At 35.2% G+C, this 25,408-nt stretch overlaps 1 protein-coding gene across 1 annotated transcript; it reads right to left on the reverse strand.

The window, feature by feature from the left end:
- Positions 1–900: 900 nt before the first annotated feature.
- On the reverse strand, positions 901–24,694 carry LOC131153240 (heat shock protein 90-5, chloroplastic). The gene is made up of 19 exons (XM_058105412.1): positions 24,251–24,694; positions 23,329–23,402; positions 23,032–23,157; positions 22,856–22,949; positions 22,656–22,739; positions 22,379–22,522; positions 21,796–21,912; positions 19,773–19,817; positions 19,603–19,683; positions 19,326–19,430; positions 19,108–19,248; positions 18,682–18,774; positions 18,417–18,494; positions 18,082–18,336; positions 17,558–17,660; positions 17,235–17,409; positions 17,011–17,116; positions 1,542–1,631; positions 901–1,450 (listed from the first exon to the last, which is right to left on the reverse strand). The coding sequence occupies exons 1-19, from the start codon at positions 24,518–24,520 to the stop codon at positions 1,244–1,246; spliced, it is 2,388 nt and encodes a 795-aa protein (XP_057961395.1). The 5' UTR covers positions 24,521–24,694; the 3' UTR covers positions 901–1,243.
- Between the last annotated feature and the right edge of the window lie 714 nt (positions 24,695–25,408).

Raw genomic sequence — 25,408 nt, forward strand, 5'->3', positions numbered from 1 at the left:
AAACGTAACTCGAATCTAATATTAAGATATGGGTGTGTTGTTTAATATACATAGTTAAGAATTATCAGAGAATGTATTACACAACACTATGGAATAGGATAGGTCAAGGGGGAGAGTCCAACCCATTTATATGATTAAAGCCAGCGAGTTCTTCTCCTTCCGCCAACTACCAATGACACATCAAGCATGCCAATTGTGCATAATATTTTTATGCCTCTCCCTTTGTTTGGCATGAACAAATCACAAATCTAACCATTATACTAACAAATCAAATGGTTGCTTACCTTCTTTCATGAGCTTGCCCTCACAAACCGGAGCCTACAAAACATGAGACTGTTGAAGGCTTATGGTGGCTTTACAACATTGTACATTCTAACCTTTCTCGTCTTTCCTATATTCTTGCCTTTTTAGTGTAGAATAAGGTTTAGCTTATAAGACAAACCATAATAGACCAAGCTTTGGGCAATTTTGAACACCAACAAACCAAAACCAATCAACTTAGCATAACCCTTTAAAAATCCAAAAACAAACCAGTGAAGGCCCGGAAAACAAATTAGTACCAAAACCCAAAATCTGCCATTATATTTTGTGTCCATGTTGCAAATTTCACAACATACCTTGGGATCATTTTCACAAAATATTGCCAAAGTTTATGAAAATCATGTAATTTTTCCACAAGGATGGTTGTTAGTAAACTTATAATAAAAAATATAAACTTGAAATTTTATTTTATCAATAAGCAATCATATAAATGATCATGTATCAAATTTTTATCGATCAAATGGGAAATCCCATGTGCACACAGAGGATGGCAATGAGGTCCTCTCTGAAGACGGAAGTTGATCCAAAGCCATCATCAAATGTCAACAAAGTTGGTGCGAAATTCTGCGCAAGGAGTGCTTGATACAATCACGGAATTTTTATTCTTACTCAAGACAGATAATCCAAAAAAAAAACACCATTTCAAGCAAAACAGCGACTTCAAAATTTTGTAATCCTGTAACCATTAAATACAATGGGATGCTTGACAAGGATCACATGAATCACATGAATTGACCTGTAATAACACTAGAAATAAACAGCTGCAAGGGATTAAACATACATTTCACATTGCACATCCGTTAACCTTGAATTTTCATGCCTCAACCCTCTTCTCTCCCTCTCTCACGGTGATGAGACCCCATTCCCCAACTCCATCGCAACTGATAGAATTGAAATGATGCCCACAAAAATTGTCAGTTTTTCATTCACTCCATGGATCATTCTCAGCCCTGACTTCTGATGGCTCAACCACCTGAGGCTCCACAACAGCTTCACCAGAGCTTGGTTCAGATTCACCCAAAGTATCTTCCCGTGCATCTGTCTCTTCTTCTGATCTGCCCCATCGACCTCCCACGGCCATTGACATCATCTCATATATCTTGTTTCCCAACTCAGCTGGGCTGTCAGGCTGTGCCATTGGAACAGAACATTACAATATAATATCAAATATAGAAAATTTGTGCATATGGAAGAAAATGATATTCTTGGTGTGCCCTTACCGAAAATCCACTGGAGATCAATGCTGTATCATATAAGAGGTCGATGGCTCTCTTGGCATCAGTGCTATCAGGTGCATACCTGCATGCAGCCTGAGAGAGAGAGAGAGAGAGAGAGAGAGAGCACCAAAATAGAACAATTGGTAAATGCCTAAATCAGTTTTCAAATTTCAGCTTAGTAAGAAAAATAATATTTAATCATAATTGGAATAATCTTATTTCTCCGAAAAAAAAAAAATCCATTTCCCTCCTTTCAAAAAGGAATCAATGTAGAATCCATGGTAAGTCAACCTTACAACAAAGAGCTGTATCCACCACCACCACGGACATGAGACATTTGGTTTACACTTAAGTTCTACCCTATTTTTTTTAATGGAATGTTCGATAGTCAGTATGCGATAAATGTTTGCCAAGAAATGAGATGCGATAAATGTTTACCAAGAAATGAGATGCCACCCTGCAAACTAGAATCAATGAAAATGATACTTCTCATTGAACTTCAAAAATATAATTGCACTCACATTCTCTTTGGTAGCCAATGCGAAGCAAAGTTGCATAATTACTTCCAAGCATTTTGCCATTTGTAAGATCATTTTCCAATTTTTTGAGAAAGAGAGAAGGGATGGTGGGGAAACAAGCAAGCAGCAACAATCAGTTCACCAATCAGAATCAACCCTCCAAAATAAAAATAACATAGTTGCATTTTATGCCATTCCTAAGATTTTGTGGCTGCAGGCAACAGTTGCAAGTCCACGCCTAAAGAAAGGGCAGAAGCACCAGTGTAGTCTTTAAAAGTAAAAAAGAAGTCAGAATGAGTATAATTAGAAATATTATGATGATACAGGGTACTGTACACATCATCATATTCTCATAATTCAAGCAGAGACCAAGACAGTATTTTACAATTGAAGGGCCAAGATAAAGATTTAATAGAAAGAGATATTAAAACAAAAATGTAACAATCACAGCAATATTAATAGATATTTAAGAAAAATAAATTGAAGAAAAGCATGATTCTCTGTAATTCGCATATTGATAGGAGTTAAACCTGCTGAGCAAAAGAAACTACGAAGAAAAATTATAATAGAAAAAATAAAAAAAATGTGTTGTAGAAATATGAATACAATGGTTAAAGAAAACTCGTCTTACCACTAATTTGTCCAATGTACATATTCTACTACTTCTAAAAGAGGATTCAACTTTCTTTGGTCATCGAAGTGTCAACTTTTTCAATGAAAACAATACCTTTCACTGCTTGATAAAAATTTAAAGATAATGGAAATACCCTAACAACCTTTCAAAATTTGCTCGTCAAGTTCTGCCTTGTTTATTTTTTTAAAAGGGGATTTTGAGTGTGTGTGTGTATGTTTTGTTTTGGGGTTTGGGGGGTGGGGTGGGTGGTTGGGGAATGGGAGTTTAACTCCGCCTGTGGTACACTCAATGCCCCAATTGTTTCCACACACGGGCAAGCCCAAGTCTGGGCAAAGAAGTGGAGTTGCGTTAGGTAGCTGACAACTCATGTAAAACCCGACAGAACTATATAATATGAATCCTTATTGATTATGCGTTGAGGAATCCTCTACAAGCAACATGTTGCACTTATACCACCCTACAACAACAAAACAACAAAACCAAGCCTTAGTCCCACTAAGTGGGGTCGGATATATGAATCTTTTTCCGCCAATTTATGCGATCATGGACCATTTCTTTTGATAGATTCAAGGATATTAAGTCCTTACTATCTCCTCCCAAGTTATTTTAAGTTTACCCCTACCCCTTTTACTACCCCCCACAGTAACTAAATCACTCTTCCTCACAGGTGCACTATAAGGCCTACGTTGCAAGTGTCCATACCATCTGAATCGTCATTCCCTTATCTTATCTTCTATAGGAGTTACACCTAACTTACCACGAATATGTTCATTCCTTAATTTATCTTTCAATGTTGTACCACTCATCCATCTAAGCATCCTCATCTTGGCAACTTTTACTTTTTGTATATTATGTTTCTTCGTCGCCCAACATTCTGATCTATATAGCATAACTGGTCTTATAGCTATCCTATAAAACTTCCCTTTCAATTTTAAGGGTATTCTACAATCACATAGCACACTTGAAGCACTTCTCCATTTTACCCAACCTGCTTTAACTCTATGCATTACATCATCTTCAATTTCTCCTTCAGCTTGCATAATAGTTTCAAGGTATCGAAATCTACAAGTACTATTTATTTCTTCATCATGAAGTTTAACTTTGTCTCCAATATTCCTCCTATCATTAGTAAAATTACATTTCATATATTCTGTTTTATTTCTACTTATCCTAAAGCCTCTAGATTCCAAAGCTTCTCTCCATAATTCTAACTCAGCCTCTACTCCGTCCCTAATTTCGTCAATTAATACAATATCATCTGCAAACAACATACACCATAGAACCTCCTTTTGAATACTCTTAGTCAATTGGTCCATCGCTAAAGCAAAAAGATAAGGACTCAAAGCAGATACTTGATGTACACCTATGGTAATTGGAAATTCTCTAGTTTCTCCATCTATAGTCCTTACACTAGTCATGACTCCAACGTACATATCCTTAATGACATCAGTATACCAACAACATACACCTTTTTTTTCTAAAACCCACCATAGAACTTCCCTAGGTATCCTATCATATGCTTTCTCAAGGTCAATAAATATCATATGCAAGTCCCTCTTCTTTTCCCTAAACTTTTCCATTAATCTTCTTTAAAAATAAATAACTTTTGTGGTAGATCTCCCAGGCATAAAACCAAATTGATTTTCTGAGATCTTCATTTCTAACCTTAATCATTGTTCAACTACTCTTTCCCATAGTTTCATCGTATGACTCATAAGTTTAATTCCACGATAGTTATTATAATTTTGAATATCTCCTTTATTTTTGCATAAGGTATTAAAATGTTTTTCCTCCATTCATCTGGCATTTTCTTAATTTTTACAATTATATTAAATAAACTAGTTAACCATATAATTCCATTATCACCCAAGCATTTCCAAACTTCAATTGGGGATGTTATCTGGTCCCATAGCTTTCCCATTTTTCATCTTTTTTAGTGCAAACTTAACTTCGTTAACTCTAATTTTGCGAATAAAACTTATATTTTTAGTGTTTTCTTCATTTGACAATTCTAAGTTTAAGCCTTCTATTTGGTTTTCGTTGAACAACGTACTAAAATAACTTCGCCATCTTTCTTTAATATCTTCGTCCTTAACCAAGAAAATAGCATCCTCACTTTCTATACATTTTACATTTGTAAGTCCTTGCTCTTCCTTTCTCTAGTTTTAGCAAGTTTAAATATATCTCTTCCCTCTTCTTTTGTACCTAATCTATCATACAAACTATTAAATGATCTATATTTATCTTCACTAACGGCCATTTTTGCATCTTTTCTTGCCTCCTTATATATTTCAAAGTTATCTCTATTTCTACATTTTTGTCACGTTTTATACCAAATTCTTTTTGTCTTTATGATTTTTTGTACATCTTTATCCCACCACCAATTTTCTTTGCTATTCGAGAATCTTCCCCTTGATTCACCTAAAATCTCTTTTGCTATCTTTTTAATATAGCTAGCTAATCTATTCCAAAGAGTATTTGTATCTATCTCATCCTCTAAGGTCCAATCCCCATCTTTGATCATTTTATCTTTAAATTTTATTATATTTTCTCCTTTTAGGTTCCACCATCTAGTTCTCCTACATTGGTTTATTTTATCATTTTTCTTCCATTTTTTAATACATATATCTAACACTAAGACTCTATGTTTTGTGATTAGGCTTTCACCTGGAATAACTTTACAATCCTTGTATGATAAACGATCTACCCTCTTGGTTAAAAAAATTCTATTTGACTTCTATTTTGTCCACGTCCACTTTTAAAGGTTATTAAGTGTTCTTCTCTCTTCTTAAAGCAAGTATTTATTATACTAAAATCATATGACATAGCAAAATCTAAGATCATCTCTCCAGACTCATTTTTGTCTCCCATATCCCTATCATCTATGTATCCTCTCATAATTTTTATTATCCCTTCCAACGTGTCCATTCAGATCTCCTCCTATAAATATTTTCTCAGTCTCTAGTATGCCTTGTATAATACTATTCATATCTTCCCAAAATTGTCTCTGAAGATTTTCTGCTAAGCCAACTTGAGGAGCATAAGCACTAATGATATTTATTATCTCTTGTCCTAATACTATCTTGATTTTTATAATTCTATCCCTTACTCTAGTCACATCCATAACGCTATATTTTAAGTTTTTTTCTATAATACTCCATTCTTATTTTTTCTTTTCCAGTGTACCAAAGTTTAAATCCTGATTTATCGATTTTTCTAGCTTTCTCCCCCACCCACTTAGTTTCTTGAAGGCAAATAATATTAATTCTTCTTCTAATCATTATATTAGCAATTTCCATGCTTTTACCCGTAAGTGGCCCTATATTCCAAGTTGCTAATCTAATCCTAATTTTCTGAACTAACGTCTTTACCTGCCCACGTCCAGAATGATGCAGGAACCCTCGCATATTTGACACCGTACATGGGTGTCGATACGGCGCGTCGTCCTGTCAGTTCTTGGATACGATGTCAAATATGCAAGAGTTCTTGCAACCATAGTAGTTAAAAGCGCGCCTCAGGCGCAAGGCGCAGTGAAGCGAAGAGGCTTGCGCCTCAAACCAGGTGAGGCGAGGCGACCTGCAAGAGGCGACGCTAGGCGAGACAAGGCGCACTGGGGCGACAGGCGCAGTGAGTCGCGCCTTGTGAATTTTTAGTCATTTAAAGTAGAGAAATAGCCACAGCCAGACCCATAGCCCTCATTCGACTCGAACGAACATAGCCCCTAGCCCCTCTCGGCCCTTCGAAGCCCTTCGTGAGTTCGTTTTGCAGATTCGAACCAGCAGGAGCCTTCGCGATCCTTAACGTGAGCTCGTCTGCGAGCCTTCGAACCAGCCGGAAGCCTTCGCTACTTCGTCTTCGAGCTTCAAACCAGGATCGTGAGTTCATCTTCGACATTTTGAAGAAGCACGACCCTTTGCGACTTCGTTTCCAACCAGCAGGAGCCCTCGTGAGTTCTTCTTCTTCTTCCTGCTGCCTGCTGCCTGCTTGCTGCTGACTGTTGCGTGCTGCCTGCTGCTTCTCTTTTTCTTCTTCTTTATATGTAAGCTTATAAATTAAATATTTTCTTTAATTAATCTAAGCTTATAAATTATAACTAATACATAATATTTATTTTTTTTACTGAAATTTACCTACTGTTTTTAAATTTGTAATATTTAGTTTAATTAATGTAAGTTTATAAATTATAACTAACACATAATATATATTCTTTTTATTGAAATTTGGCTACTTTTTTTCCTCTTCTTCTTTATATGTAATTACTAATTAAATATTTAGTTTAATTAATGCAAGTTTATAAATTATAACTAATACATAATATTTATTCTTTTTACTGAAATTTAGCTACTATTTTTTAATTTGTAATATTTAGTTTAATTAATGTGAGTTTATAAATTATAATTAATACATAATATTTATTTTTTTTATTGAAATTTAGCTCCTATTTTTTTATTTGTACTCTTTTCTTTTGATGATGAACTATGTTGAATTGTTGATGCTTTTGGACTAAATTTTCAATTTTGTAATTGAATTTTTTGGCATTTTAAATTCTAATATTACCAGATATTCATATGTTCATATATCAATTACCCCGAATAGACATTTTACACCATTTTAATAATTGTGCGCCTCACCTTCATGAGGCGTGCGCCTTCGCCTCGCGCCTTGCGCCTCGGCTTCAAAGACCCTTTGCGCCTCGGCTCGCCTCGCGCCTCTAACTACTATGCTTGCAACATTCTATATGTGGGTGGGCACAGAAGTTAGTTCAGGAGACCAACATTGCATTAGCAACATGGACTATAAGAACACTTGCAGGTAAAAGCATGGAATTTGTCTACACAATGATTAGAAGAAAAACTACCATTATCTACCTTCAAAAAACTAAGCAAGTTGAGGAAAAAGCTGAAAAATTGAAAATCAGAATCTAAACTTTGGTACACTAGGAAAGAAAAACATAACAATGGGGAAAAATTCAGTGTTTTAGAAGGTGTTTTCAAGGCACTTTTGGGCATTTTGGGGCCAAAACACATCAAGGCGCTTTTCTTAATGTGCAAGTCATAAAAGGCGATCACTTTTCGCTGATACGGACACACCCAAGAGCCAAATGGGTGCCTTTGATGCCTTGCCAGAGGAGGTATACACATAATGTTCTAATGAGAACAGGCACAGATATATATATTTTCTTATTAGAAGGCGTAAAAAAAAGAATGATTAGGGCTCTAAGGGACTTCATTCATTCATTCCAAAGCAAAAAGTGAAGATACAAGCAGCAGCCTCTTTGATCTCTCTTCATCTTTGACCCAAATCTGTTTGTACCCAACTTCTTCACTCTTCGGTTGATGACTGCACACAGGAGTCTTCACAGAGAGGTCATCTCCATTTGACGAGCTTCTCCGTTCAACGACTAACCCTCTCTCGACTGTAGCTGTTCTCAAAAATTCCTTTGTACTTTATTCTCTCCAGTATGATGTGTGTGAGAAGCGTAAAAGAGAGTCAAGAGATGGGCTGAAGAGCTGAAAGACTGGAATTTGGGTCATGAGAAATTTCCTTGCATCTCTTTGACTCTTGAAAGCAATGTGCTTCATTCTTATAGGCTGGAAGATAACCCATTAGTAATTGCATTTACTTGGAAAGGCATGTGGATGTGAATGTGGCTGTAACTGGGCAGAGACAGTTAGAGCTGTATTAAATGGAAGTCTAATAATTTTATATAAACGATTTCATAATTTATTTAATAAAATTTCATTATTTATAATATAAATTTTATTTGTAGGTATTTTTTTAAAAATTAAATTCCTAAAAGGCTTACACCTCCCCTAGTCCGGTGTAAAATGCCTTGCCTTACACCTTCACCTTTTAAACACTGGTAAAGAGTTATTGTAGACAGACTCAAAAGATAGTATTGTAGATGTTAAAAGAGTAGGAAATAGAATCATAAAAATCAAGATTGTCTTAGATCAAGAGATGGTGAATGTCATTAGGGCTTATGCTCCTCAACTAGACTTGGCAGAAATCCTTAAAAAGAAATTTTGGAACATATTGATAGCATTATAAAAGGGATATCAAGGGCTAAGAAAATTTTCGTAAGAGCTGATCTAAATGGACACATTAGAAAGGACAACAAAGGATACGAGGGATACATGGAGAACATGAATATGGACATAAAAATGGGTCCAGAGATATGATCTTATACTTCACCATTTCATATGATCATTTTCAAAGAATAAAAAATGGGAGCTTTGCAAGGGAAGTGGGAGGGTCGTTACAATGTACGCAGCATTACCCCTGCATTTATACAAAGAGGTCATTTCCTTAAACTCAAACCCATGACCACCAATTAGTCACAAAAGAGTAACCTTGTTGATCCAAAGCCTGCTCTTATCTTTTTACAATGAATACATGCTTAAGAGAGAAAAACATGTAATAACCATGGTTTTAAAACCTGAATAGTGATTAACCCGGTAAAGTAAATAAGTCAGTTGGACTGGTCGAACCAGCAGGCCAAACTAGTGATCGAACCAATAATATTTATACACACACACACAGACAATACCATTCATTAAGCAAAGTTAGGCCATTTATTCAACACTTTTTCTCCTCATTGTTCCTAAAACGTCCTCAACCTTATAAGTTGTCATTTAATCACAAATATGGATACACAAGTATTTTAATAAAATAATTTTAATTTTAAAATTTTAAAATATTTAATTCTCCGATTATCTCAATTAACACCCCCATTATTTGTATAACTTCAACTCTTTTTCAAGAAAGAGGGTTATTAAGAATATACGCATTGTGTGCCTATGAAAAGTGTGCGCGCGAATTTATACATAGACTTTTTATGAATTATACAAGTGAAAAAAAAAAAAATCAACAACAAAACCAAAACAAATTTGCACTACCTTTTTTATGTTTTAAAATTATTATTTAATTTATTAAAATATTCAAAGATAGTAAGTAGATATGTGATTCAATTAGAAATTAAATATACCATATATAATTTTATACACAAACAACCATTTGAGAATACATATATTTTTTTAGTTTCTGGAAATTATAACAAAAAAATGCAACTTGGTGCACTGGCTAGCAGGTTGCCCCATCCACCTTTAGGTTGCATGTTCAAGCTTGCTTGCCTCATGGTCTCAAGTATATTTTCACTCCCTTTTTTTTCCCCTTTTGTTGTATAAAGCAACGAGTCAACCCAGCCGGTTCATCGGATCAAGCAAAGTAACCTGGTTTTGACCAGGTTGATTCTAGTTTTGTACAAATCTGATTTGTGCCACTACTGGGCCTGCCAAGTGCCCAGTTCTAGTCCAACTTGATCGGACTGTCTGGTCCAGTCAATGTTTCAAAACCATGGTATTTTAGTTTCTGGAAATTATAACAAAAAAATGCAACTTGGTGCACTGGCTAGCAGGTTGCACCATCCACCTTTAGGTTGCATATTCAAGCTTGCTTGCCCCATGGTCTCAAGTATATTTTCTCTCCCTTTTTTTTTCCCCTTTTGTTGTATAAAGCACCGAGTCAACCCAGCCAGTTCACCGGGTCAAGCAAAGTAACCTGGTTTTGACCAGGTTGATTCTAGTTTTGTACAAATCTGATTTGTGCCACTACTGGGCCTGCCAAGGGCCCGGTTCTAGTCCAACTTGGTCAGACCGTCCGGTCCAGTCTATGTTTCAAAACCATGGTAATAACCTTCAACAGTGACCAAATAAAAAGTAAAATAGATTTTTTCTCAACTAGGTGGATAAATTTTTTATCATAAAAGGATTGTAAAGTTATCCCAAGTGAAAGTTCTGCACAATGTAGAGTTTTAGTGTTAGATATACGTACTAAAAAACAGAGGAGAAATCAAAGATGTTATACATTGAGTTAAAGCAAGGGTAAATAAGATGGAGTACTTCAGGCAAAAAGAAAAGTTTTATATGACGGATATAAGATCAGCTACGCTATATGGATCGGAATGTTGGTCAACTAGGAAACAACATATTCAAAAAAGTAAAAGTTGTCAAAAATAAGAGAATGCTAGGTGAGTGAGTGGCAAGACATTAAAAGATAGATTAAGGAGCAAACATATTCATAAGTTAGGCATAACACCTACAGAAAAAAAAAGAGAGGGACGAATTAGATGGTTTGGGCATTTGCAACATAGGCCAAATAGTGCACCAAATGAGGAGTAAGCTAGTTACCATTAGTGGAAAAGGGTAAGGGTAAACCTAAGATAACTTGGATTGAGATAGCAAGTAAGGAATTAATAAATTTTAAATTGTCAAAGGAAATTGCTCATGATTGTGTAAATTGACAAAAAAAGAATTCATGTAGCCAACCCCAAATAGTGGGCTTAAGGCTTGGTTTTTTGTTGGTGTAGAGATGGGAATTTGGATATATTAAGAAATCTACACAAGAACAAGGAGCTAAGGTGCCGGGGGAAGATTCGGCCTTTTGACTGGACCGTGATCTTGGAAAGGATTACCACACATTATTTGCTTTAGAGAAGGCCCCATAAGGCTTTCAGTCCAACATATGTATCATGCATTGTGAAAGCAAAAAATTGAATGCCCATCTTTTTGCCGAGTGGAAGGTTGCAACAGAATTCTAGAAGGACCTTTTCCAACTGGCGGGGAAAGAGTGAGTAGCTCCGGGAAAGGTGGGAGATTTGCTATTGGTTATCTTTAGGGGTTTTGGAAAGAACAAAAAAGACAAAGCTCTTTGGAGAGTGGTTGTTTTCACCATTCTCTGGACCTTGTGGATTGAGAGGAACACTATATTTTTGAAGGTTGATCAAACTGCTCACAGGTTTTACAGGATAGAGCAACTTTCCTAGCCTCCTTCAGGGTGCACTCCTAGATTTTTTTGGGGGGTCTTTTCGCTGTTCAAACTAATAAGAGATTAGAGAGCAGGCTTTTGTAATGGATGCTTATATTGTTTTTTCTATTTTTCTGTTCTTAATTTGCTGTATTATAGTTTTTCTGCTATCCTAATTTTCTGGGGAGGACTCCTTGTCCTCTAAATCATGTACTCCGGTTCTCAGTATTAAAAATATAGTCTTCTTCTATAATATAATATAACACACACACACACATATAAAATAACGAAGTGAGAAAGGAAAGAAGCAAGTCAATAGTCAAAATAATATGAGACTATGGAGAGGCAAACCAATTGTTAAGAATTAATAATATTGAAGCTATAGCATCATCATTTGCTGGAATAGAATATGTGTGTGTGTGTGTGTAAACTACGATCTTCTTAATCTCCTGACCCTTCCCTACTCAGCATGTACACATTTGCTTCTCGTGCCTCTCTTTAATTACCAACTTCGCCAATACAACATTGACCGAAACTTGTCCATCCACATCACACTAGCATTAGACATATTAAACAGACATTTGTCATCATTCTATAAACATTTTTGCATTTTATTCCAACATCTTCCACCTGGCCAAAGGGTGGCAGGTTTGTTTTCTATTTACATTATTTGATAGTTTTGAACATACTACATTAGGTGTCCAGGGTGGTTATCATTATCAATCCAATGCACTAGGGCTCCATTCCAGGTGCCCTCCCTTTAGCAGCATTGCCACATCAATAGCAAGCAAACATGCGTATGCCATGGTTGTCCAGGACATTATATAATATAACATCCATGCATAACATATATTACACACAAAGAAAAGAAAAAGGTATCTGATATTATGATCATTAAAAAATATAAATATATAGTAAGTTCTTAACAACATTATTATTTCAAATACAACACATTACTATTTCACTTTGTATTGTGCTATGAAAGGAAATACCTTTAATCTGAGGTTAGACAAAGTGGCGGAGAAGCTGTAATTTTTTGAGCTTGAGCACAATCAGATCACAACAGGGGATGCAGTTTCCTTCAGATGCTGCAAAATGGTTTTCTGATGGGTTGTCTATTCTCAGTTGGTTAGGAAGAGGATTTCATATGGTGTAATTGAGTAGATATTGGTTCATGATTCATCTAAAAAAGGTGGGGAAATTTCTGGAGCTAGGTTCAGTTGGAAAGAGGAGATATTCAGCTTTCGTTCCCAGTGGATTTAAAGATGTAGGATGGCGAAGTTTTGAACATGAATTTCAGCAAGGCAGCTAGGATTCTCCATCAGGAGGCTGGTGGTATAATCAAAGGCTTACAGCCAGTTCAATGATCAGTCAGGATGTGCCAGCAGTGAATAATGTTGAAGGTGAAGGATGTAAAAGGGCCGATTTGCCTTCAAGTCAGGGCGTCATTGCAGGGAAAGGGCAGATCTGCTCTCAATTGGAGGTGAGCTGCACATCGAAAGAATCTGCTCTGGAAGCCATTAGCTATCATTTGGAGATGGTGCCCCCTAATGCCAAGGCAGCTAGGGTTCATCTGGAGTTGCGAAGGTGGTAGAGGCTGCTAGGGTTTCTCTATGGGGCAAATGAGACAATGCAAATCGGGCCAGGGAGCTTATTGGTTGTTTTAGATTTGGGCCAGTTATTGAAAAAGGAGCCGATTTATTATCAAAGATGAGCCAAGCCTTTGAACAGGCCCATTGCATCAAAGAGACAGACATTAATAGTTTTTTGGAAAAAAAAAAAAGGAAGGTTCTACCATTTCTAAGATGCGCCACTGTAATGACCAGGCCCATACTCTAAATGATGTTTTCAAAGCCCAGGAGCCTGATCAACATTATAAGTTTATAATAAAGGCCACATGGTGTCTTTTAGGAGGAGTTTACACAGTAGCAAGAACCATTAAGATTTAAGGAATAAATGTGAGGCTGGTGGAGTAGTTGGTTTGAAAAAGGAGAATTTTGCCAAAGATACTGTGGGGGAAATCTCTTGGGTGGAGCAGAAAAAATCTATCAGCTGGAGAACAGACTGAAGAGCCTTATTAATGGAGGTCAAAAGGTATGTATTTCTGCGAATATACAGAACGAAAATGAATGTAAGATGGATGTGAGTACAGAGGTTTACAAAAGCCAATCAGCACGGAGGGAGGGGAAAGATTAAAAAAAATACTGCTTGCAAACAATTCTTTGAATTCAAACTCGTGGGGAGGAAAGTTAAAAATAAATGATGCTGGGAATTTTCATGTTGAGGAATCTCAAAATTGCAACTAATGTTTATATGGACAATAGTGTGAATCAAGTTCAGAGAGAGACAATGAGAGGATGCCTCAGATTCAGATAGTTTAATAGTGATTTTGCTAGTGATAGTGGTTTATTGTCTGATGAGATGCATGAAAATCTGGGTTTGACTCTTCTGATGTGTTGGAGGCTATTCCTTGTGGCCCAATTCTTCTTGAAGGTTTAGGGGAAGTTTCAATCTTTGAGGAGGAGCTGGGCAAGATTTGGTTGTGAATAATCAATGCAAGGATGGGATACTACCTATTCAGATTAGTGAGCAGAATGTTGCTGTGAGTGATCAGCATAAGGACAGGATATTACCTACTCCTGTACTGAAGATTAGTGATCAGGATGTAGCTGCTCAAAATCTTTAGGATAAAATGGGATTGTGGATGGCTGATCATGGAGGGAACAAAGTTCGATAGGATGGAGCTAAAAGTAAATCAAATAAAGCTCAGCAGGAATTAGCAAGGCTTCCAAGCTTTATCAATTATGAAGGGATGAGCTTAAAGAGGGTTTTCATGAAAAGGGTTTGTTTTGGTTATTTATTTATTTTTATTTTATTTTTCTAGGTTTCTTATTTCTATTTCTTTAATTCTTTCTTTATTCGGTTTTGAGGATCTCTGTCCACCCCTGGCTTGTATCTTTCTCTATCACTTTCTTAAATATTTCTTTTTGCTATCAAAGAAAACATACCATCATCATTATTTCTATATTTCATAACAATAATATAATAATATTTTAAAACATTATTGATTTATTATTGACTCTCGATTTATAAAACTATTTTTATATTATATCTTAAAATAAAATATCACATTAATATTAACAATTAATAACATTAATTATACAACAAAACCAAGCCTTAAGTCACACTTGGTGGAGTCGGCTATTGTGGTATGCTAATTGTTTTCTGTGTTATTATTTTCTGAAAGAAATAATTAAATATTTAAAATATAAGATAAAATTTAATATCAATAATACAGTAATAGTAAAATATAATGATGATAGCAAGAAACATAATAAAATATAATGTCAAAACTATATTAAAAAACACAATTGCAATGATATTGATATAAATAGAAATTAATTATTATATAATTCAATATAATAATATGATAAAAATAATTATTGATTTGTGAAATTATTTTTTTTATTAAAATACATAAATTTTTATACTATTTATCGGCAAAATTGACAAATTAGACTTATTCCAATTCTTACATCTGATTATATTAAACAATATAATTCAATTCCAACTCTAGTTCTATGTTGAACAATATGCAAAAGGAAAATCTTCCATTCCATTTCTGATTCTAGTGCATTCGAGTTCCATTCCAATCCCAATTAATCTAAACCAAATGCTACCGAAGATCATATCACTCTAGACTCATTTTTGTATTCATATCCATGTCCTTAATATATCCTCCCATAAACTTTATTATCCTTTTCCTATGTGACCATTCAAACTTTCACTCATACAAATATTTTCGTGTTCCTCAATATTCCTTGTCTAATATTAACTGTATCTTCCTAAAATTACCATTAAAAGTTTTACACTAAGCATGCTTGAGAAGCATAAGCATAAGTACTACTGATGTTTATTATCCCATGCCCTAAGACATGTTAATTTTTATAATTTATTTCTGACTCTTTTAACATCTACAATAATACTTGATCTTTGTTTACAACAATGCCTACCCCATTCTTGTGTTTTCTTTCAGTTTACTAGATTTAAATCTTTGACTTCTCAATTTTTCTAAAATTCCCCCCTATCCACTATGAAGGCAAATTACGTTAATTTTTCTTGTGATCATTGAGACAATTAGCTTTTCTAGTAATTTCCCTATGCTTCAAGCTGCGAATCTACCTTAATCTCAACTAATTTCCTTACCCACCCACATCCAAATTATCATTATTTGCTAAGGTGTCCCTTAGAAGCAATGCAAGGTACTTCCAAAACTTAACCCTAAATATGGATTGCACTTTCATACCATAGAAAATTAAGGACTTTTACACTAACCAGCCTAACACAACCCTTCTCCTTTACCCCGAGCTTGGAGTCACCATATGATTCTTTACAAATTTTATTAACATTTTATGTGACATAAGACGTAAACATTTTCTAGGGAAAAGAGGCCTAGGCCCCTGCCTACCCCACTCTACTTTTGTCTCCGAATTCTAGGGCAACTATTAACCCAATGACAAGGGTGGTACGCTGTATGACAATAAAACTTGAAGGTGTACGGTTCAAATCATGAAAATAGCCTCCCCACAACCATGGACATAAGGTCGCATAAATCATAGCAATATCCTAAGCTCCCAAAAATAGAGTGGGAGCACTGATTGCATTTCATTTTGTTAGGAAACAAAATCTGTTTTGAAGAACTACCACGGAGTGCTCCCTAAAAGGGCGCTATAGGGCTCCCGCTTTGAGAGGGTCAGGGGAGGATCGTCACAGTGTACACAGCCTTAACCCTACTTTTTATGCAAAGAGGCTGTTTCCTTGGGCTCAAACCCATGACCAACCAGTCACAAAGGAGCAACCTTAGTGTTGATCCCAGGCCCACCCTCAACTGTGGGTTGTTCCCTAATAAGTGGGTCTGCAATCCTTGCACCACTTTTTTAAAACATAAACCTAACCTAAACATGCAATAAGACAGGTGACAGATCAGTAAAGATATAATAGGAAAATCAAAGGTTAGCTGTACACACACTGAAATATATGATAACTCTCACAAACTGAGAAGAGAAAGATGTGACACAGGGAGGCTTTTTTTGAGGGAAAAAAAAAACTAATGGAAAACAAGACCAAAGAGAAAATCATCTGAATTCTTGAGAATTTTTACGGATGATTATTCAGGATGATTGATCACGTACATTCTAGATATGAAAGTAAATATGCGTTCTAAAAAAAAAAAAATTGAATTGCTTCTATAGTAATCAGAAAACATTCCTTCAACAGTTGAAGATTTCCATATAATTTATCTCTGTTCCCTAATCAATATGAGAGTTCCTCAATATGTTCATTCAGGTTTCAGGTTTTAGTTATCCACATATTTAGGATAACATTTGCAATTATCATTACCTACATTATCCCAAACTCCCACTCTCCAGATCAACACCAATGAGACAAACGTGTTATAATAAGTTCAAATTAATCATAGAATGGTCTAATCTAGCATCAGGAAGGAGGGTCTTACATTGAGATCTTTAATGATAGGGTGATCTATGTTTATCTCCAATATCCTCCTCCCCTTCATGAACTCCAAAGAAGAGCTTTCTCCAAGGGCCTGGGCTTTCATTATCCTTCAAGGAGGAAAAAGGAGGAAAAATTAAAAGAGTTCACTAAAATTCATGCATGAAGGGTATGAACCACTTAACATCTTTGGTTTCAAGCTCTGAGAAATAGAAAACCATGACTGACCTTTCCATATTAGCAGACCATCCAAACTTGCCAGCTACAAGCACACATGGAGACGAACTCAAACGCTTTGATATTTGGACTTTTGCCACCTTTTCACCAAGTTGTTGCTTTATCCAATCACATAGAAGATGGTATTCTTGTTTAATTTCCCTCTCTTTGGCTTCATCATCATCACCTGCAAATTTGTTATTTTTTGGAGTGGGGTTGTGGGGTTGGCTACATCAGTATTTGAGTTTCTCATCAAAAAGATAAAAACAAACCTATTTACATTGCTAAACAGATGGTCACAGTGAAAAAAGAACAGAAAATAAAAATATACAAACCAATCTCCAAATCCTCCTTGCTGATGTCAACAAATTTCTTTTCTTTGTATGTCTGCAGGTTCTGGATGGCCACTTCATCAATAGGCTCAATTAAATACAAAACCTAGAGAAAGTTGACTACCTCAGCAATCAAGAATGAAAAGGAATGCCATGCATGCTTTCTCATTATTGGGGGCAAAATCATAAATAAATTTTAAAAAGACAAAAAAGACCTAACAACATTTCTTATCACCAAAAACTAACATTGAGATCTGAATGTCACTAAAATCCATGAAAAGTATTACAAATCAATCGAGATATAGGCAGTACTGAATGCCAAATTCATTAAAAACAGATGAGCCATTTGCTTAGTACTTGGGAAAGATTATTTTCATTTCATTGATTTTCAATTAAAATATCTGAAGGCAATTCTGATCTCAATATTTTATCTGACCCCTCCCAAACCAAAACCCCACCATTCTTAAGCTATCAATTTTTGCTGATGGACAAGTATAGTAATCAAAATCCAAACAAAAAGCACATACCTCAATATCTTTCTGAACTAATTTCTCCAAAAATGGAGCATCCTTGGCACTTTTCAAGCTGTCAGCTGCCAAGAAATAGATTGCCTTCTGGTTCTCGCGCATGTTTTCAAAATAATCATCTAAGCTGGTCAATTCCTCCCCACTTTTGGAAGAGAAAAACCTCAACAGTGGAGTTATGCGCTTGTGATTTCCAGAGTCCTCAATGCATCCCAACTTCAGAAGCTTCCCAAAGTTCTCCCAGAATTTTTTGTAGTCCTATCAAAATTTTTCAATTCAGTCAGAAGCAAGTCTCAGATGAAAACACGAAAACAAAAACGCAACCTAATCATCTGAACCTCTTTATTTTCCTTTTCAGCAATCTCTTGTATCATGTCAAATGTTTTCCTAACAAGTCTCTTCCTCATTATTCTTACCTGCAAATATGGAACCAAACACCATAAAAAAGTAAATAAATAGAGAGAAATTAACTGTAGATCCTCAATAACCAACAGGGAACAAACTCAAAATTCTAGATTGAAAACAAAATTCCTTGATTGAAGCAAAGAAAATTATATAGGAGTGCGAGTATGTATTTAAAGGCACAAGCAACTTAGGCATTACAATTCGGCTTTCTTGAAGGATCTCCCGAGAAACATTAAGAGGAAGGTCATTTGAATCCACCACGCCCTTCACAAAGCTCAAGTATCGTGGAAACTGCCAATAGAACATATAAATCGTCTGTCATTGGTAAACTATAAATTTATGCATGCAAGCATCAACACAAAGCTCCCCTCATAATTTGTATATGAGAATTTGTTTAGGACATGGAACCTTATAAGAAATTTCTTCCATTTATCATTTACATTTCTTTTTACTTCTGTTTTGGGCTTTTTTTTTTTCCCCCTTCTTGTTTGGTAGGTGGGAGGCTATTTTTTACGCGCCAAAAGGTTGTCTGTCATTGTCATAGTATCCATAAGTATTTAAAATAACAAAAAATAAAAAAATAAAAAGAAGAGAAGACAGTATTTCCAATCATTTTGAGCTTACCAGCTCACCATCAAAATCATCCGAAATAAATACGCGCTTCACATACAAACGTATGTTCTTTGTTTTAGGATTTACTACATCTTCATTGTTAAGAGGTCCCATTCCAGGAATATAGAGGACACTCCTGAACTCCACCTCACCCTGCATAATTGTAATGGTCAGTTTAACTCCTGATGAAGGAAAATATCTAGTGAATAAAAAAAATTAAAATAAAATACCTCAGTTGTGAAGTGGGTGTATGCAAGAGGATCCAAGAACTCATTGAAAGTTTTCTTGTAGAATTCATTATATTCACTTTTTTCAACTTCCTTTTGATTTCGCATCTACAATAGAGCAAAAAAAATAAAAAAATAAAAAAAGAGAGAGAAAAAAGAAAAATTGATGAAATAAGACCTTATATACAATAGACCCTAAATGCAACGGCAAATAATTAGGGAATATTTTGCACTACAAAATGATTCAGCGCTGAATAGCAGGACAAGGCATAAAACATACCCAAATAGGTTTTGTTTCATTTGCTAACTCCCAGTCCCAGTATTTCTCAGTTTTCGTCTTCTTCTTCTTCTTCTTCTCGACCTGGAAATGTGCAAGAAGACCAGCTTAACTTGTATGTAAACTGAGAAAAAAGAAAAGCAATACTTCTATTCATAAATGTAAGACACTACCTCTGGTTGTGCTTCTCCCTCCTTTTCTTGTTCCTCCTCTTCCACCTGCCCATTGATCCAAGTTCATTAGTTAGTTCTTGAACTATTATTAGAGAAAAGCATGACTTGAAATATTGCAATGTTATAAGAGGCTCAATCAAGGCCTGCCTCAAGATAAGGCATGCCCAAAAGGTCTTTAAGCGTAGCCTATAATAATTAACTCCAAGAAGGGAAACGTGTCATACAGTGAATCTTATGCTTTTGTATAAAATGTACACCTTATGTGCCTTTTCAGTCGAGGCTTACACACTTTGAATGCATGAATATTAGCTTAGAATCTGCTAGAAAAATTTAGCCAGATGCTTGTACAAAATAAATGCCATGCTCTAGCTGATCTCAAAACTATTTTGAACCTAAACCATTTCAAAATGATTGAGAGTTGCATCCTAAATCATGGAAACAATTTGAATTCTAATGCTATTGTTATCTCTTGGAATGATTTACTTGATAAATTTAAGCTAGCAAGTTCTAGAATGGCCAGCAAATAGTTTACAAGTTATATTTACTTTTTTTTCTTAAAAAAAATACTCAAAATTTTCCCAATTTTCTATAATCCTTTCACCATTTTTTCCTAAAAAATATATTTTGTTTTCCTAGAAGACTAGGGATCATTTGGAACCACTTACCGAAAAGTGCTTTGATGGGGGAAAAAATTGCTTAACTTGATAAGAGCTGACTAGAGAAGTGCTCAAGCTCACAAGTACTATCTGATAGGGTCTTAATAAATGATCACTAATTTACGACTTTATGTTAATAATAAATTAATAATATTATAAAAATGCACCACTTATAAGTCGCAAAAAGCAATCTTTCTGTGCTTCTCAAAATCCACTTTAAAACGTGGTTCTTTATCAGCGCTTCTTTTTAATAAGCACTTTTTTGGGAACATGCCAACTAGCACTTTTTTGCACAAGCACTTATTTTAAGTGATATATGCTATAACCACTAATTTTCAAGTGCTGCTTATTTTAAGTGATATATGCTATAACCACTTATTTTCAAGTGCTACCATCAGCAGCCGAACTGTATCTTACACCTCATAAGGATTAAAAATATCTCACCTTATGCCTTTGTCTTTCACACATTGAAACATTTTGTTACCCCTATAGCCTCTAGAATGTGGAGGTCAATATAAGAACACACTCTAACATGCCATGTGAAACAAAGCGTAACTATTATCTAGAGGAATATTCAACTGCAACTCTACTTCAAATAATTCCTACAACTAGTGATATCCTAAAAGGAACATTAAAAATAGATAAACACCAAAATTGTCTCCCAAAAATAACCCATGATAAGCAGTGAAGCACCCATGCACACACGTGCCTGTGTGTGCATGTGTGCCTCATAAGGGTTAGAAACATGTCACCTTATACCTTTGCCATTTCAAACATTGTAACATTTTCTTACCCATATAGCCTCTAGAATTTGGAGATCCACATAAAAATGCACTCTCACATGCTATGTGAAACAAAAGTAACTACTACCTAGAGAAATACTCAATACAACTTTACTTCAAATATTACCTACAACTAGTTATATCCTAAAAGGAATGGTGCAAATAGATAAGACACCAATACAATCTGTCAATAATAACCCATAAGAAGCAGTGGAGCATGAATGCGCACACCTGCATATGTATGTGCGTGTGTGTGAATGTATGCGCAAGGAGGAGAAACAGAAGCCAAGGTACACTCTGCAATGCTCTATTAAAGATAAACACAAAAACCTACATTTCACACATCCAAATGCCCAAGCCTTAAAGTCCTAGTAGGGTTGGTCATATAAATCCCTTTTACCCATTTTGCCATGGTCTAGTATAAATATCAGCAAAGGAATGCAAGTGTTTATTATATGTACTCTAAAAAGTTGGGTCAGTTTGTGGTAATAGGCTAGGATATCCACATTAAGCCCAAAAGGTGAAAAAAAAAATAATTTAAGAAAAAAAAAAAAGCGTTTTTACATGAGTAAAATACAAACTCACCTCAACAGTCCTTGATTTTTCTAGCCATGTATAGATAGGGAATGAAACAAATTGCGAGTAGTTCTTAACCAAACTCTGGATCTTGGTCGGTTCTGAGAATTCATACTTATCATCTTGCTGCAAGAAATAAAACAGTATCTTAGGCTGAATACAGTAATGGCAAGATCTATATCTATATATATGTGAAACTGCACTAAAATACAGAATCTTGGGCTGAGTTTAACACTTCAACCATCATACAAAAAGTTTATATGCAAAACTGCCCTAAAAAGCTTCCATAGTTCCATGGCTATAACGTCCTGCTTAATCAAGTTTGTCATTGGCCAACTTAAAACTAAATAAAAATCCCCCTCACCTTATTAAATTCTGCTTTCCAGGTACAGGCGGGGGATCCTTCCTGATACTCCCCAGTCCCCATACCATACATGCACAATATTAAGCCCAATGCCATATAATGATAAAGGCAACATTTAACAGCATTTATATGTTTACTTTTATAGTTTTTAAAATAATGTTTGATAGATAGGCCGAACAGAATATCCATACAGTAGCTGATAATTAAACAAAGAAAATCATATGGTACCTTTAAATAGAGTGTGATTTGTGTACCACGAGGCAGGAGCTTTTCAGGATCTGTTTCTTCTCTAATCACATATGAGCTACTATCAGCCACTGCTTCCCAAACATATTGCTTATCTGACCTTGGGCTCTTTGTTGATACGACCACCTGATTGCAAGAAATTATAGTCAACCCCAAATTAGCAGCTCACAAAAAAAGCCAGATGCTCCATTTTTGAAACTTCAACTTCAACCACATGAACAAAATAAATTTATAAAGCCATCTGCAAATCATAGGGCACCTTCTCAGCAACCAAAAATGCAGAATAAAATCCAACACCAAATTGACCAATTAAACCATTGTCTGCTCCAAGATCCTTGTTCTCCTGCGCAAGATGCAAGGTTTGTAGTGCAAGTTTCAAAAGCATCAATAAACTTACAAATGGTCACACAAAACCCAATAATTGATAATTAATGTAATTGAAACTTCAGAAGAGAGTACCTTAAGAGCATTCAAGAATTTCGAGGTACCACTCTGGGCTATAGTTCCAAGGCAGTCAATGAGCTCTTCTTTGGTCATTCCAATACCAGTATCTCTGAAATTTAGTCAAATAAATAAATAAATTTTCCAACTGCTGATCCACAGATAAAACAAAATAAGCAATGAGGCTAACATACGTTATAGCGATGGTCCCATTGTCTGGATCTGGTTTGATGCGAATCTCTAGCTCCCCAGAATCCCCAAGTACAGAGGGCTCAGTCACACTTAAGAACCTTAACTTATCTAGTGCATCACTCGCATTACTGAAATAAAATAATGGAGCCAAATCAACAAATGTAGTTTAAATATACACTTTCTCTGTAGAGTCATATGAATGTGCACATGCATCAATCCTGAGGAGGAAGAATATACACAAGGAAATATTCAAGCTGTAACTGAAATAGACTATAGTCGCAAAAGATGGATATCCTCACCTCACAAGCTCTCGAAGAAACACCTCCTTGTGGCTATATAAACTATGGACTATCAAATCCAACAACCTATTAACCTGCAAATTGTTTCAACTTCCTCAGCTACTTCCTCAGCTCACAAGAAGAATCCAAATGAGAAATAAACAAGTGAGGAAAAAGAAAACAAATGACCAATCAACTACGCAGGGTACAATTGTTATGCAAAAACAGAAAATTTAATAACATTTGCCTCAAATAAAAGCCGGCCAAACCATCATCCTAACTCATTATCGTCACTTCCTATTTCTCAAATAGACTTAGCTCATTGCTCCCAACATTGTTTTTCAGAAAGTACCATAATCGCAGGTAACCGATGCCAACCCCATAGCCCCGTTTGGAACGTAAGTAAATACAATCTTAGAAAAGTACTTTTTATAAGTATTTGTGTCAATTAAATAATGTTTGGTTTATACGTTATTTTTAAAATAGCTTTTATATTATTTTTTTAGAAAAATAAGAATTTTTCCAAAAAAAAGTACTTATCTGAATAAAATACTTCTAATGAGTAATTGTAAACTATTTTTAAATAAGTATTTTTTTTTTCAATTCAGTACTTTTTTTTTTTTTTTTTTTTGCAGAAAATTACTCTTCTATAAGTCGTTTCAAACCATGCATAATGTAGCTCACGGTTTAATGCTGAGAATAACATACAGATGAAAAGAAATATAGAAGTTCCGTCACTGTTTTCCAGAAGAAATGAAAATTAAAGAGAATTTATCATTAATTCTGTGCTAAGGCAAACAATTGCAGAAGGCCCAGCAGAGTGGAGCTTAATGCATAATCCAATTAAAATTTAATTTTTTTTTCAGTTGTTCTTCTATTTATCTTCTGCCTTCTCATCAATCCATTAAATTCAAAGCAAATTTAATCAATCCCCAATACCCACCTCGGCCTGGTACTCGAACTTCTCACCAGCGGCTTCTGTGGCTTCTTTCTCTGCAACTGCAGCTTCGCATCGAACAGCCACGCGATTCTGCCTCCTCTCGAGCTTCCATTTCAGCCCAGTAACGGAGCATCCATGTCTGAGAGCATTTTGTGGCAGAGAAGCACTTCTCAGATTGAAGATCCTGTTGGTGTTCTTCACAGAAAAGGAGGATGAAGAAGGAAGAGAGGTCAGAGAAGCAGAGACCAGGCTTCGACTGAGCACAGGCGCCATCTAAGCATACAAAGTGTTGCAGGTGAAGAGGACAGGGATAGACTTCGATGGGGAAGTGGTGGTAGAAGTGAGACTGTGTAAAACCCTTGCGAGGGTTTAAGGAAGAGCAGATGATTCTAGAAAGAGCAAGACAACGGGGTTTGCTTGGACGCCTTCTGTGGAACTGTAAGGTCTACATGCTGCCATTTCAGCAACTATAATATCCGGATTTTTTTCTTTAATTATAAAATTCAAAATTAAATAAACAAAATATAATTAAATGAAATGATAAATAATTCAACACAAAAAATAAAACTATAGAAGGGATTAAATTTTTATAAAGATATTCGGCAATAAACTTTCTTTTTGCAGGTGTGGCAATAAAAAAAATCTTGATAAAAGAATCAATATTGAAAGTATTAAATTTAAATTGGGGAAATGTATTTTGTAATACTATTTTAAAAAAATATTTTTATTCGATGCTAAGAAAGAGCTTGTGTTATACATTCCATATGGTTTCAAAAATAGCTATAAATAAAAGGGCAAAAAGCACTCACCTATCCTAAAGTCTGACAAAATCTCCTTAAAATTTCAAAATTTTCATTGACGAATTTAAAATATAGCACAGATGTTCCTTAATATTTATTAAAAAGATACAAACTTCTCTTTGAAAGATTTACTTTTTTATTTCTTTTGTAAAATACAAGGTAATATTTATATCTTTTGAGAAAACCTCAAGAGAGGTACCTATAATTCTTGAAACCTCAGGGAGTCCCTAAATTTTTTAAAATTTTAGAGATCGGTGTCGTTTAATCAAATCTGAAATTTTAGAGATTGGTGTCGTTTAATCAAGTCTCATAAAGTCATTGGCATTTGCCCTAAATAAAACTATTAAAATGATGAGATTAA

Source organism: Malania oleifera, chromosome 4 (assembly GCF_029873635.1).
Source record: "Malania oleifera isolate guangnan ecotype guangnan chromosome 4, ASM2987363v1, whole genome shotgun sequence".
NCBI classification, from domain to species: Eukaryota; Viridiplantae; Streptophyta; class Magnoliopsida; order Santalales; family Ximeniaceae; genus Malania; species Malania oleifera.

Coding starts and splice junctions, on each gene's coding strand:
- LOC131153240 (XM_058105412.1), bottom strand. CDS start 24,520: ATGGCGCCTGTGCTCAGTCGAAGCCTGGTCTCTGCTTCTCTGACCTCT. Junction 22,740..22,855: donor AATTCTTGAATGCTCTTAAG/GTACTCTCTTCT, acceptor CATCTTGCGCAG/GAGAACAAGGATCTTGGAGC. Junction 17,661..18,081: donor TAGTTCAGAAAGATATTGAG/GTATGTGCTTTT, acceptor AACTTTCTCTAG/GTTTTGTATTTAATTGAGCC.